Below are 15,418 nucleotides of genomic sequence, written 5' to 3'. Positions count from 1 at the left end.
GTACGCTGGCTACATTGATTTAGCAAAGTACACACAACATGTGTAGGCATAATGCTGGGCACAGGTAAAATATGCTAATGGGACTGCTATTTAATGTACTGAATTCTACAACTTCACGAGGAGTAGTTTGTTACCACACCACAAGAAAACTATTATATTCACCATGCAGTCAGTAAACCATTAAACAAAAATTTCTACCCCATTATTAGGGAATCATTATTTAACACTGAAAGTGCTGGGCTTCGGTGTTTTGGGTTGTTATGTCCCCCTCCCCCTCAAAGGATATAATAACAAGCTACTCAAATTTTTATCCCTCACATCTAAAGAAAAGCTATCATACATCCTTGTAATAGAAACAAAACGTTTATGCTTTTAATTGTAATTCTGGAGTTAACTTAAGATGATCATAAATTTAACTTTGTAAAATGCTAGATAAAAGTGCGACATCTTTATTGTGTTGTGTCCCCACCATCATCCTCCCCCGCCAACCCAATTTTTGCACTTCTTATTCTGTATGGTGCCCAAAGTAAACAATGATAAAAGTTAGTAAGTGGGGAGTTGCTTGTTGTTTTTACAGCATAGGAGCCCTGTACTTTTGAATCACTAAGCAGCTGGAGTCTGGTTTAATTACTTAACATCAATCAAGATGTAAACCAGCACTTGGAGACCAAGGAATGCAACATTCATCTGCAACACAAAAGAAATAGCTAAGCTATCTTAGCTTCTGCCTAGACGGTTTGTACACTAGGAAAAGTCAACACATTACTTTTATGCTGTGTCAGAAACATAAAATAGCCAAATAGCAATTTTACACTGTACTGGAATTTGTCAGCGACAATTTGTAGTAAGGTAGAAAAGATCTTGAGAATATTATTTCATAAACACTTGTAACCTTTAACACTGAACATATTTGTCCAATACTATATTCTGGTAAATAACAGCCCCAGTATATGATGGCCCTTCCCTCTCCAATAAGTAAACAGATGTAAGAACAGGAATGAAATATCAAACTCTGTGTTCCTGTCTGAATTTTTCACCTGTTCATACTCTAAGCTTATGAAATCCAATTCTTTTAATTGTGTTTTTGCTAATATTAAAAACACATCACAGCAATACTGAGTTCAACGTGATGGAGCACTACAGCCTGTCTTTTACAAGATCAAAGGAAATGATCTAATTATCCCCTCTGGTCTTCAGATCTATAGATGTAAACTACACATTCTATCTAATCTATGAAAAAAGCAACCACCCACCACAGTACACAAGACCTTCTCCCTAAAGATAAAAGAAATGAGTAACCACATGGGACAGATGTTAGCCACGTTACTTATTGCACTGTCGGAAGCTGCTCAGATCCTGTGGTGCTGAGGATGAAATAAGACACCATGAAGCTTTGCCCAAGTCTTAGCTTCAGCATATCTCAGGTAATTCTTCTGTAAAAATGAAGATTATGATTACTTGCCTGTATCACAGAAGACGCGACTTGCCAAGATGAGCCAGCTTTGCAGCAGACTTCAGATGGCATTAGGGCACACAGCTCTGGTCGTGTGCTGCGATCCCACCTATCAGGTATCAAACACACACACCAGTCCCCAGCCCAAAGAGCTTCCAGTCTAGGCATAGGACAAGAGATTAAAAACAGACATAAGGATAGATGCAGTAGCACACGGAAACAGAGTAGCACGCTTGTTTTGCACAGCAGTAGCTACAGCACTTTTCAAGTGCAAGACGGGCAGGTTTATAACAATTGAGAATCAAGGCAGCCACACAAGAAAATGCAAGATCCCAATACTATTAGCTCATTGCTACAGTAGGAATGTCATAGCCCTTTGGGCAGTGCTTCTGGATGACAGCAATATTCATAAGCCAGAAATCAAATTCTTATAAAGTATGAAGAGCACAACTGGCCTAGAATAACTACCTTCTGTAAGAGACAAGTTTGCTCTTGTCCTGCCCTACTACAACCACCTAGCCCTGCACCTGCAGATGAACTTTGCAGGCCCCTAAATCTGGAGCTACCTTACGAGGAGTAATTTGTTAACTCAGAGAAGCCTTGTGTCCTCAGTGACTATTCTGTGTTTAGCCACATCTAGGATTGGATTACCACAGCTTTTTCCCCTGTCATAGGACCCACAGTAAAAATAAAATAAATAAAAAAAAAGGATGATGCTGCTGAAATCACCACAGTGTCTCGTTTATCGCAGTTACGGGATTTCCTTCCAAGAAAAGAACGTTCTTAATTGCTTGTTAAAGCAGCTTTGGGGACACTTCACATCTTCAAGTGGCTCAAAGCAGCTGAACAGATGAGAAAGATCTGATTATTGATACATACAGAGTTCTAGGCTTGATTTCTATGGCTAAGTTTATGATTAATTTATCACCAAAGCACAGGATATAATGATGCTTTTCCATACGAGAGGGAATAACTCTGGGAGAGTCCTCCCTCTTTTTAGAAAAATATTAAGACAGTTGACAACAGGGAGTTTGACAACATAGCAAAATATGCCAAATAAAAATTGAATGCTGCCCAACATACAGCAAGCACTGAAGGTTTTCCTTTTGCAAGCAAAGTAAATGAATGGAATAATGTAAAGAACAGTAACCAATGAAGTTTGATCATTAAGTTCTGGTCTCCGCTCAAGAATATTTTTACAAACAGTTGCTATCAATGCTATGCTCTTAACATGTCCTGTCATTAATTATAAAATGGACCCCGTGCAAATCATGGTTTAAATGTTGTTAGCACCCTGTGCAAATCATGGTTTAAATGTTGTTAGCAGCATTTCAGACAAAATTCTTGTGACAGTAGAAGTCAGTCACTGGATCTGACCACTTGAGAGTAAAAAAGAAATATTTGCTCAGACTTCACAGGGTCATTTTGGCATAGGAGGGGAAGATAAAAGCAGGAATCTTTTACAATATGAGCTATCAAATCAAAGCAAATAGGTTTCCGCTCACTGATAATTTAACAGAAAAGAGACAGTTATAAAACACATTCAGCACTGTTTGTTCTAGAAAACGTGGTTCTATCTCATGCCAACTGATTACATGTTGTTAATTAAAACATAGAACAATAATAAAAATCTTAAAGAAACAAGAAAGAAAACATTATTTCAATGAAAAGCCAGTGGTAACTACAGCTCTATGGATACTGCACTCAGTGTTTATCAGCACGCTTTATTTTGATCATTTCTATTACTTTTCAAAGTGTCCAAAAGCATTCATTTCAATCATTCTGGAAGATCCATCTGTAATCATTTCCTCTTGATCTAAAACTGATTAAAAAGCACTACATTTGTTTGCTTAACTATTGCATCTATTGTGCTGTTTAACAAAGAAGAGTTGTTCCACTATTGGAACACGTCATTGACTTCCAACTCAACACCTAAACAACTCTACCAGGAGTCCTTGGTTGGACTTGGTGATCTCAAAGGTCTCTTCCAGTCTAGATGATTCTGTAATTCTAAAGATAGTATTTCCCTAAAAAAATAAATTACTTATTATGAACCAGAAAGAAATACTAAACATTTATATACCAGAACTGATTAACCAAGCTACTGAGCTGTTGTATCTTAACAATGGGAAAATACGGAAACGAATAACAGACTTGAATTTATTTTTGATTCAGTGGCATCTCTGTAAGGTTCATGAAAATAGAGAGCTCTTTAAATAGGTAAAAGACCATCTTTACGTAGGTAAAAAATAATTATAAAAAGATACATTGGATTGAGAGTTTTCATTCTTGTCTTCTGTTCCCTTTTCAGCTCAATTTAATCCATTTTTTGCCTATTCCTTCCCATTTGCATGTTAAGAAGTTGAACTTATTTCTTTCAACTACCTTCAGCTACTGCCAAATGTAAAATTAAAAAAGGTTCTGAAAATTAAATGGTTATATGAACACAGACATGGAAACAACCTTGTGGTAACCGAGGCTTAACTACTAGTAGCATTGATTTTCCACTGCTTTAAAATGTAAATAGAACAAAAGACTCAATGAAGTGAGACAGGGAACAGATGACAATAGAGGAACACACTAATTAGAGAGAAAGCATGCAGTGAGAAGTCCAAAGAAGAGGTGTAGTATTGCTACAGTCTAGTTGTGTGTCACTTTTACAATGGAGGAGACCACAAAGACAATTAAACATATCATTGAAGAGACAAGTCTTAAACAATACACTGTTTACGGCATTTTTCAAACTGTTACAGTTCATTTAGTAGGTGAGGTCTGACAGCTAATTAGATTGCACCACCTGAATCTGCATGGTAAGTTTATAAAACTCCTCATGTATGAGGCTAAGTGCAATTAACTCTTCTATCCTCTACTATTCTATTCTGTATTTCTGCAGACACCTGCTGCAAATTTCTTTTTCTATATGCTAATCACTTTCCTGCTTGAAAATCAGCTCTCAAAGTGCTTCTGTATTTTTGGTTCCTCAAAGTAGTAGTGACATGATTAACTGCTACAGCAATCTTTCCACATGAAAGATTTCCCCTTTCTAATTCCACACAAATAGGGCTATAATTGCTACATGATTTATTTCAGAAACACTTTTAAAATACAGCAAAGAGAACACCCTGGGGGAAAAAAATAAAATAAAATAAACACCATAACCCTGCATTGTTATTACTAGGCATAAGAATAGAAGAATAGTTCCATTAAATCCAATGGGAATATGCACCTACATATTATGAAAATATAAATAAGAAATATTTTTTGCATAAGCAAGCAGTACACTGAAATTCAATTTAAAGTAAACTTAGGCCTAGCAGCCTCAAAGCCCTTTGTCATAATGGCTGAAAGATGGCATTTTCTTTCTATGACCCAATGCAAGTGAGGAACAAACTTAGGCTCGCTGTTTTTAAGCCACAATGACGCCAGGTGCTTGCCTGTCAGTAATACAGCAGGTACCCCCCCACACTTTTGCTGGAAGATTTACATTACCTCTTAAAAGGAAATATTCTTCACACTGTCAATCGGAAGTCACTTTCCAGTTGTGTCACCAAATAACTGTGTAATACTTACTTGTGTATTTATGAATTCAAAAAATACATGTTTATTCTGGAGTTTCCTTTCCATGGTTTATGGATAAGCTAATTTGTATGTTGCGATAAATATATAATTGACGAGGAAATAGTTGTACTAATACCAAATCCAAGAATCCTTAACTGAAGAGCTTTATAGTATGCCTCGCCTCCTGAAACAGTCTTCATGCTTATGTTCGTTTGATAGAACATGGATTGATTTTAAGACCTGAAACTAGAGCTATTTGCACTCAATTTGACTTTTCCCTACTAATTTGTTTTCATAGCTGCTGCTGTATTTTTGTTAAGTACCTGGGAATACTTGCATAATGGTTGTTTATTTCCTTATCAGCTAATCTGGAGCAACCATACTGTACGTGTGATAGCTTTAAGGAAATAAAATGCTTCACTACTGGGGACATCAGAACAAAATAATTCATCCTGGGTTCTCTCATGCATAACATAGCTTCCATGCCTGAATTAAATATGCACACTGACATGGAACTGAATGGACTGATATTCTGTGTAATAGAAATGGTTAGTAAAGGGGTTTGCACACAGATGTATTTATTGCTCAGTTCTAAATTTGATGTTTATTTCTATGCCCACATGGCAGACATTCAGGTCCTACTAATACATATATAACCAGCTTATAAATGTGCTCCCTAGGACTTTGAAATTAAGAATGAAAAATAAGCCTTTGTTCAAATAATTCATGGAAATTGACGGGTCTTCATCAACCAGCAGCATGTGTGTCTAGTGAAGTGCTGTACAGCAGCTCGCTTTACAGCCACCCCAAATGTAGGCAGGCTATACAACCCAACAGTGAAACTAACATTACAATCTTTTGAATTTCAAAATTTTGGGGAAGGTCTGTTAGCTGAATGCCAAATACACCAGCTGACACTGCAAAACAAAGGGTTTTCACTAACTTTTTGCCAAACCCTCCTATCTATAGAACTATCTGGCATTATTTCAGGCATTTAATCAACTGCATGCAAAGTACACGTGCTTCCATGTGAACAGTCCTCAGGCTTTACAATGTTTGGGCACCCATGCTTCAAAGGAACGCATTTCAATTAATATTTTATCCAGTTTTGAATCTAAACCCAAAAGTCTTACAAAATAAACAAAAAAAGTCTGCACTTTCTTCTTCCCAATATAGACTTGATTCAAAGCAAATACAGGGATATGCTTTGTACCATCCCATCATTCATGACCTAGAGCAATCTAGGAATGTGAACAAAGATTATAACCAAAAAACTGAAGTAGTAAAAGAGAAATATGCCTGTTACTAAAAGACTAGGGTGCTAGTTTGGTAAGATTTTTTCAGCTGATACACGATATCTCTATATCCTAGGGTCTCCCACAAATGCCCATACTTTAAAAAAACACTCAAATATAACAAAATCTGACTTTAAAATAATGGAGCACCTTACTTTATGAAATGCATCAATGAAGGGGACAATGAGAAATAATTGAATGCTTCTCAAATCCAAAAACAATAATGTAAACTCCTACCACCAAGGCTTATTTTTCTTAAAGAAAGCCTGCAATACTGCAGTAAATTAAATTTTAAAAAAAGCTGTGCAAAGAAACTTCTAGATCTGGTTTTGCTGCTCCGTTGTTCTTGTCTAAGTCTTGAGGAAATTTATGACTTCCTGCTCCTATTTGTACCACTAAGAATTTTTTTTCAGAATAAAAGCCTCCTAAATTCACTTCTTACAAATGTATGTGCATGTAGGTGATTCAACTGAAAATGTGCGTCTTTTTGTTTGGTAGCAGGGAAGGCTCCCCACATCTTACTTTTTAAAATTTTTATTAAAAAAAAAAAAAAACTTCCTATATGGGCTATAAAAAATATGTTTGTGCTTCTCTGCTATTTATATCACATAGAAAGAAGGCCTGAAAATTGGCAGCCAGCATTTCTGCATGTTTTGTACCTCAGAAAATTAAGCATGCCAAGAATTTTCATCTGTGGTTTCACTGCAGAAATCTGAGGATTTCTAGGAATAGAAGGGGAAGAAACTCTCTCATGCCTCACCTAGAGGGGTGAATGAGCTTAATCTTTCACACACTGTCATGCACTTGCTATGGAAATTAATAGTAATGTGTCAGGAATTCAAATTAGCTAGTGATAGACATTTTTAAGGCATTCAAATAATATCTTTTCCAATTCTCAAGTCACTTTTCCTTATGAAGCTATCGTGCAATTACAACTTCATTCTCCTAAGGATTTGAGGATAATCTCAAAACATGAAGATAACATTTTAACATAAAAGATATGGGGAAAATGTAAAATGAAAAAAAAAAAAAGACAAAATAAAAAAAGGCCTATTTCAGATCATTTTTTATATATCACAAAGCAGTAATAAAGACCAAAACAGATCTTTTCTTCCAATGCAGATCATCATATGACAGTTTGAGAAGGCGCTGCTGAAACTGAAAGGCTGGTGTTTCATGTAAGAAGTATTTCAAAATTTGCCCTTTACAGTTATTCCTCTGGAAAATGGTAGAGGGATTAATATAATTCTCAACAGGCAAGTACTCCCACACGTTGTCTCCATGTGAAAATCCTGAGGCTATCAACCACCAGCTGCCCACAGACATTAGCTCAAAACTAAAGCTGTGTGTCACAGCCAAGTGAACTTTTCTTTAGGTCAACACGAAGATTTACTGGCACTCAGAACAGTATACACCAACTTCAAGGTAAAAGAGTTTGACGCAAATATCTGAGATAGCCCTATCAGCTCCATATTTCAGCTCCTCCCACCTGGATTGGCTGCTCTTGTCTAAGTCAACTAATGCACAATTCAATAGCCTTGACTTACTGTGAGATGTGAGTTATTGGGGTCAACAGAGTTTCACCCTCCAGGTCAAGCTCATCGGCAAAGCTGTTGGTCCTGATGAAGGGTCCTGTGTTCACATCTAAAAACGTCGGGCTTTTTTTCACTGTGAGGAAATATGCAGATAAAAGTTAAAGCAATAACATTTGGCTTTTTCAGGGAGGATCTACTGCTTGTTTGCATCTCTGAAATACTGTAAATTTTAGCAGAATACTGAAAACAGAAGTTACTACAAAAAAATGGGCATATAGCTCAGAGCTCATGAAAAGTAAAACTAATTATTTTTGAAGCATTTCAGCTTCTTAGGACTTAAAGATTTTTTTCCCTTTTCTGTTGTTCATACTCCTCATAGACTAGAATTCAGAGTATCTACATCACAGGCAACTTCACGCCTTATAAAAGTTATTGTACAGTAACTTTTGTAAAATCAGCCATGTATATGTCCTACAGCAGCAGTATGTGAGCACTTCGATTACAAGATCAGTTTCTTTTTGTGTCAACTCTATTTCATGTTTTAGTTTATATTATCAGCTTTCTGGGCTGTAATTACTATGACTAGGATCAAGAAAACAGGCCTAGATTCCCCAAGGAGTGAGATGGTGAGATGTCTACAGGTTCCCAATCCCTCTCATGATTCAGCACAGGGATACCTCAACTGTCAACCCAGATATGAGCTAGGTGTTGAGATGTCCAGTTCATCCAGGAGGATGTCCTAAGTGGGAGGGCCATTTTGCAAAATGTCTGATATTCTAAGTTTTTAGTTACTTCTACACCAACACTTTCATGCATCGAAGAAATTAGGCAGAGTGGTATAGATTTCATTTTTAATTTCAGGCTCCTAAATTCTGCCAGACTAACATTATGAATGCTAAGTGCTCTTTTGAGTGTGGTCCTGACAGTTATCAGAGAAGCCACAAAATTTCCGTATATATAAAACCACTATTGTATTTATACTTGACTATAAAAACAACTGCAGAGAGAATAAAAACAACAGTAAGCAAAATTCTGTAGAAATTCCCTAACATGCAACTGTTTCACTCCAGTAAGTAGTTATCCTCACAAGTAACAAGCAATCAAGATTGTACCTCAACCTACTAGCTCTCTGGGAGCACTGAGATGAAAAGCTGCTTAATAAAAAGCAAACATATTTTCTCCCTCTTTTTATTTTAAAATTTTCTAAGATGATCATAAGCAAGATCAGTCTGTTCTGGTGACCAAAGCAGCTCTCTACTCTTTACTCTCACATTCTTAAATGCTGCTTCAGTATAAAGGAGCAACCACATCAAATCACTTCAATTTGACCTGCTTGCACAGGGTGAGGAGGGGCCTAGGGAAGCAAATGACATTAGTGAGGGGTTTCCTTCCACAGAGTGCCTTGAAGCAAAGCTATAGCAGAGCACCGAGGAACATACACTGCCTCAGCTACCCCAGGTAAAAAATATTGCTGAGAACTTGCAAAAACAGTGAAGCAGAAGAGAAGAAACTAAAGCTTGCCATAATCTCTGCCAGTCTGGTACAAAGATCAGCTGTTAGCTGTAATATTGACCAACAACTTCCTAACCATCTAATATAGATAACATAAAAATTCATAGCCATTGGACTCCTGAGGAGTGTTTCTAACAAAGCATTTTTTAAAAGTATGTTGAAAGGGCTAAAAAAAAAAAAAAAGGCAACTTTATAAATTCATTTTAAATGGATAATAATGAGTGAAAAGAAACAAAACAGATATAGCAAGGGATATTTACCATAATTCAGGGATCCCCAAAACTTTATTTTCTGTGTATTTGATGGCTACCAGTAGCAACTATGGTAGCAGGTATGAGTATCCAACTGATAATGGTGGGCAGTACTTTGAAATGGCAGAGAATACACTCCCCATAACAGTAGAACCCCTGCTTTTTATCAATTATTATAACCACAATAATAAGAAATCAGTGATGACTTTTCTATATTACCAACACAACCATTTTGGATACAATATGAAATGTATAGAGATGCTTTTATGGTAGTGGAGTATATAGCTCACAATAGAAAGTACTTTACACTTCCCCTTTTGCAAGTACAGTCAAAAATTTAGAAAACTTTACAGCATTTTTCATGGAAAACCTGAATTTTAATTAATGCAGAAAAATAGAAAAATTAGAAAAATAATCCTGTTCTGCAGATTTTTTATTATTAAACATTTGCAGTTTACAATCTGAAAAACTTTCCAAACCCAAAATTCTACTAAGATGCCTAATGCTTTCTTTAAAAAACAGCACTATAATTTTCTGTGCTATGACAGGCAATTCCAGACAGAGCATTGGAAGGATTTAGTAATTAACAAAGGTGATGGAGCAATGAAATATTATCAGCTTTACCTGGAGAGGAAGGAGCGCTGGAAGATTGCTGGTCTGTGGAAAAGGATGGCCAGGAGCGCTGACAATCTGAGTCATAGTAAAGATACACATAAAACAGAGATAGGAGACGGAGAAAAAAAAAAAAAAAAATAGAAAAAAGTTGCAGACAGGCAGCTGAGGAGATGCAGACATACCTAAAATACAGCATGTTGTACCTGACACCTTTAAAAATAAAAAAAGTACCGGTAAAGAGTTTCTGCGAAAACTCTTCCAGCACCTATTACATACTAGCAGAATATTAAATCACCACTAGGGGAGGCATTGCGCCTCTTAAAACATTCTTCACCGTGTTGTTGCAATATATTCCTTCCTACATGCCAGTCCTGTTTTGAAAAAAAAGTAATCTCATGTTTGCCTCCTCCTTCCTAACTTCACAGCTCCCTCGAGTGTTTCCCTTCCCAAAGTGTACAACCTTGTATAGACCCCTCTTGGTCTCGTTCATACTGTCCACAGTGTAGGTAGCTCCTGGCCAGATTTCAGTCTGCTGCTTATGGTAGAAATTACCCAACATCCCATAAAAGCACTTATTTATAATTGCCAGGTTCAACCATTTAAGCCAAGTGCCTGCCTCAAGCTGAATTTCTTGGGGAGAAGTTTCAGGCAAACAAGATTAGTCAATGCTGAGAAAGACTCAGGAAAACATAACACTATGTTTAGTTCTTTTAAATAGCCTTGTCATTTTAATAACTGTTTAATTAAAAAAATGCCTGTGTATTCATACACTGGGTCAGAGTCATATTCTTCAGAAGAAGAATATGAAAGAATATGAAGAGAAAGAAGACTTTCTCTTATGCAGTACGAAGAACTCAAAATATAAATGTGTTGGAGTGAAAAAAATAAATAAAAGAAAAAATAGAAAAAAAAAACACCCAATCCTCATTTTTGCAAGTGTTCTGTCAGTATTAGGCATTATTAGGCATGCTCTTCAGTCCTTGCTGAACTGATGATGCCAGGAGAAAGGAGGTTTGTAATTGTATTCACACTAAGTACAAATATACACTTTCTCCTCTATTTCTTTGAGTCCCTATCAGAACAGTGTTAAGTGAACTCTCAGGTCCACTGAGTTTACTCTGTCTGGCTAGGAAATTGAAACTATGGTGGCTGGCGAAGCTCCTCTGATGTTTCCCCAGTATGAGGAAGTTTCTTGTTTTATGTATAACAGGTGGCTTGACGGCTCTTGATCCTCTCCTGAGCTTGTTCCACCACACTCACCCCCAGTGGGGATGCACCCCTTGGAACACAGGAGAAAAGTGGAAGCAGGAAAAGGGGCAAACCAAGGACTAGCCAAGGGGAGTCAGGCAGATTCAGTTTGGTTTGTGCTCTTTCACCACCTTAATTACAGCTATGTTCCATGTGGGTTCAAATGAGAAACAGAACCCTGTATTTTCAGGTGTTTAAGTCCAAGTCTGAGAATCCTTACATTTGATTAATGAAAAGGAGCCTCTACAGTCTCCAGTGGATGCAGTGTAGAAAATTTACAGGTGGTTTGCAGCACTCTCACTAAATCACAGGTTTTTTGTTTTTTTTTTGCTTAGACCTAGCTCAAATCCTAGAGTCTTTGGGGAACACTCAATTGTTAAGAAAGTGCCTAAACAAGCACATTAGAAACATCACAGGACTACATGGCTGCTTAAGTGATCACAGAATCCAGACAAACAGTAAAATAAATTATTTAATTTATGGGTTCCCATCTGTTCATGCTCTACAGAGCATTTTTACAGGAACAGATGTGCCTACTTCAGAGTGCACAATTTTGGAGGTCAAGTTTGGACATTTTTCTCCCATCCCCATCTATTTGTTTAGAAATTAATTCTCAGTTATCTGAGCATATAACTTAATTACTAGATGAATTATAGCTTATATTATGTTTGTATTATCTTTTGTTATCAATTATACATTCACTAGCAATTTTTCTCAATTATGAGGAAACAACAAGTGATAATCTACTCATAAACAAATATTTTATGAGTGCTCACTTTTCTTTTTGCACTAGAACTGTGTGTGTGATTGCAATTATAGTGTGAGAAAGTAAAGTTTGGGTCTGTCTAGATCTCCTTGGCTGCAAAAGATTTCTTAGAAACTATATGGCACTAGACACACATAAACAGCACTGCAAAAAATGTTACATTGTCATAAGCTGGCATGCCAGAAATAAATTTTTCCTCAACTTACCATGCAATTTTAACATTCCTGTTTGTCCTGTATACTTGTAACAGTTTAGAGAGAGCAGAACACAGATAAAAAAGAAAAAAGGTAAGTGTCAGAAGAAATTAGAGAAAATCCTTTTAATGAAAGCTATAGAGCTGATTTTGAAGTGGCAGTAGTAGGCTGCTTGCAAATCACATTGTCCTTAGAAACTTAGAGATAAAAGGTAGGACTTGGCAAATCAATGCATCTGAAGCGTCATTCACTGGATTGTGTTGAACATAGATATCTGTACTCAAAGCCTGATACACAGGGTAAACTTACTATTTGCCCGTGTTCTAACTGTTAGGTCATTTCTATTGCCAGATGCAAATCGCAATCAGTCCTTAACAGAAGCCGAGAGAGTGGAAAAGCATGGATGTTGCAGAACAAGAAATGATAAAGAAATGTGCCATAGAGTACAAAAGGTGACACTTTTTGCCTGAATTAAAATATGCCTGGTGCCAGCCCACATTTTAATCTTATTTAAATGGTCATTAAAATTAATCCAGTCTGCCATTTTTTTTTTTTCTTTAGGAGAAAAGTGCTTAAGGCATCTATAATCAATAATAATGAAAAAAAAAACTCATTTTTGTTACCAGAATTGGCAAACACAAATAAACACAATTGGCATACATAAATAAAAACTTCTAGTAAAAAATGCATTTGTAAAAACATACAAACAAAAAAATACAACCAAGAAGAAGCAGTGTAAACTCTGTGTTATTTTGGAAGTTCATTTTAACTAAGGCATCTGTAACAAATGCATCAATAAGGTGACTATCAAATATGGTCCTTTTTTCCTTGCACTGTACCTATTTGTACAGTGACAGTTAATACAGATGGATCTACATTTAAATAAAATACGTCTGCTTTCAAAATTTGATTCACAGCCTACTCTACTGAGCAGATGGCAAGAGCACATGATGGTTTCACATAGCAGACTATGCTCAGAGTGGCCAAGACACGTCAGTCCCTTTTGGTTGAGGTACAAGCACAATAGTAACATGTCCTGGGTAAATTTCACGTGGAAAAGCTGACAGCTAATAGCTTCAATAAAATGAAGAACTGTGTATTGTAAGAACGAGGCTCGGAGATGGTAGCTCTTCTGGCAGACAGAAATGACAAATAATTTTAGTTTGTCTTTAATTAAGTACAGTCATTAACGGAACAGTTGAAACTTAACCAGACAAGCCAGTAAAGTCAAAAAGCAAAGTACTTTTTCTTCAGAAATAAGGACAACAACTAGTTCCGTCCTTTCTGTCCTACATATTAAAGACTGCCTATGTGTAAATCACCAACACAGTTAACTGGCATTTTATAACAGAATTTCTTACCAGAATTTTCATATGTATCAAAACTGAAATCAGGTTTCCTGTCATCAGACACATGGTCATAAGTGATGTGTGGAACAGTTAGCATCTTATCTGGAGAAGAAGGCCCATTGTCCTTGTCTAACTTAAATTTCTTCTTTTTAACCTAAAATATAAACATATTTTAAATTACTAAACCAAGCCACATTTAGTAAGATCTTCATTGTCTTTAATAATAATGAAGCCCCTACCGAGCTATATCCACCAAAAAGAGTTCCTGACCGATAATACTATATACCGTGCATTTCTCTGCAAGTGCCCACCATTTCCCAAAACTGTCTAATTGCTAGAATTCCACACATCATCATTAGCAAATCCCTTGCCTGAAGTAAAAAAATCTGCTAGCTCTTCAACAGTTTATATAAATCAAACTAGTCTAGAATATCTTCACCATTTAATGGACACAATAAATCATACCTTCAGCAAAGAGCAAACGGCTATAGTGCTACAGAACTCAGATGAATCTGGGATACTAGGAGAAATTTTTGTAAAACATCCTCTCCTTTCCAGTGCACAACTACCCCACCTTACTATTCCAATAGAGAGGATGAAGTATTAGATAACAAAGATTCTGGCAAAGTTTATTTTCCTTGCTGTATTTTAACAACGACAACAATCTTAAGTTATGGAATTGGTGGATATTAAGATACTGCCACATGTAGGCACAAGATGTCTTCATCACAGAAGTTTAAAGAGCCATAAAATCAATAGCTGACAGAAGCATCAGGTGTTTTGTTGTTGTTGTTGTTTGTTTTATTATTATTATTATTATTTTTTGGTTGTGTTTGTTTGCTTTTTAACCAGTTTGGAAATACTCGTTTTCTTTTTCTCCTTTGCTTATACTTCTCCAAATAACACTGAGTTATTGATTGATATGCCTATGTTCATTATTGTTCTTTTCCAAATCCATTAGAAAAGTCACCCTTAGGAAGTGAAGCAAATTAAGTTATAGTTTAAACTTACAGTTACTGAAAATCCCCAAACTGATTTGTAATTGAAACTTTGAAACCCAGTAATACTCTGTAAAATAAAGACTACAAAGAGCCTCTAGAACATAAAACAAATTAAATCCAATTAAAAAAAATGAAACTACTATAAAAAGAAATGTTAGTTACTGATACCATTACAGATTTCTTCGGTTTTGGACTGGGTGACAGCAAATGATAATTTCTGGCAGGTTTTCGAATGTATATTTTCCATGTAGAAGAGTCTGGGTTTTCTGCTGCATAGCATCTCCATGCAGTCTAGGGCAAAAGTTGTAAGCAACAGAACAATTAATGTGATCAGAATTGTAGCTACCCATACGTCCAAGTCAGCACATAAGACATTCTTTATTTAAAAGTGTTATTGGTTTTCCCCCATGGAAATATTAACTCAGTATGGTTCAGAATTCTTATTCAGTAAACAGAAACCATCGAGTCTGAACTGGGCAAAGCGGAAAACAAGATCAATCTTTTGAAGTGCAACTTTCGTTTGCATTAGCAACAAATAATAAAAGAATTCTAGACTGGACTCAAAAGACTGGGGTTGAATTTCTTGTTCTTCCACAGTTTCCCTAAATGACTTTCAGCATTTTGCCTATTGCATCCTATGT

At 36.3% G+C, this 15,418-nt stretch overlaps 1 protein-coding gene across 9 annotated transcripts in view; it reads right to left on the bottom strand.

Moving 5' to 3' along the window:
• Positions 1 to 15,418, bottom strand: part of KCNQ1 (potassium voltage-gated channel subfamily Q member 1) — a 397,025-nt gene that overhangs the window by 228,127 nt on the left and 153,480 nt on the right. For 4 of the 9 annotated variants that reach the window (XM_035328507.1, XM_035328499.1, XM_035328502.1 and 1 more), the window contains exons 9-13: positions 14,946 to 15,068; positions 13,789 to 13,930; positions 12,440 to 12,466; positions 10,229 to 10,294; positions 7,854 to 7,974 (exon numbers count right to left, since the gene is read on the bottom strand). In XM_035328507.1, coding sequence (XP_035184398.1) covers positions 7,854 to 7,974; positions 10,229 to 10,294; positions 12,440 to 12,466; positions 13,789 to 13,930; positions 14,946 to 15,068 — 479 coding nt within the window. Of the gene's footprint in view, positions 1 to 1,405; positions 1,434 to 2,105; positions 2,296 to 2,868; positions 3,481 to 7,853; positions 7,975 to 10,228; positions 10,295 to 12,439; positions 12,467 to 13,788; positions 13,931 to 14,945; positions 15,069 to 15,418 lie in introns of those variants that run through there. The other 5 variants (XM_035328505.1, XM_035328503.1, XM_035328504.1 and 2 more) reach the window with 5 other exon arrangements.

Source organism: Oxyura jamaicensis, chromosome 5 (genome assembly GCF_011077185.1).
Source record: "Oxyura jamaicensis isolate SHBP4307 breed ruddy duck chromosome 5, BPBGC_Ojam_1.0, whole genome shotgun sequence".
NCBI classification, from domain to species: Eukaryota; Metazoa; Chordata; class Aves; order Anseriformes; family Anatidae; genus Oxyura; species Oxyura jamaicensis.
The sequence above is the reverse complement of the archived record's forward strand: the minus strand, read 5'-3'. Positions and strand labels throughout refer to the sequence as shown.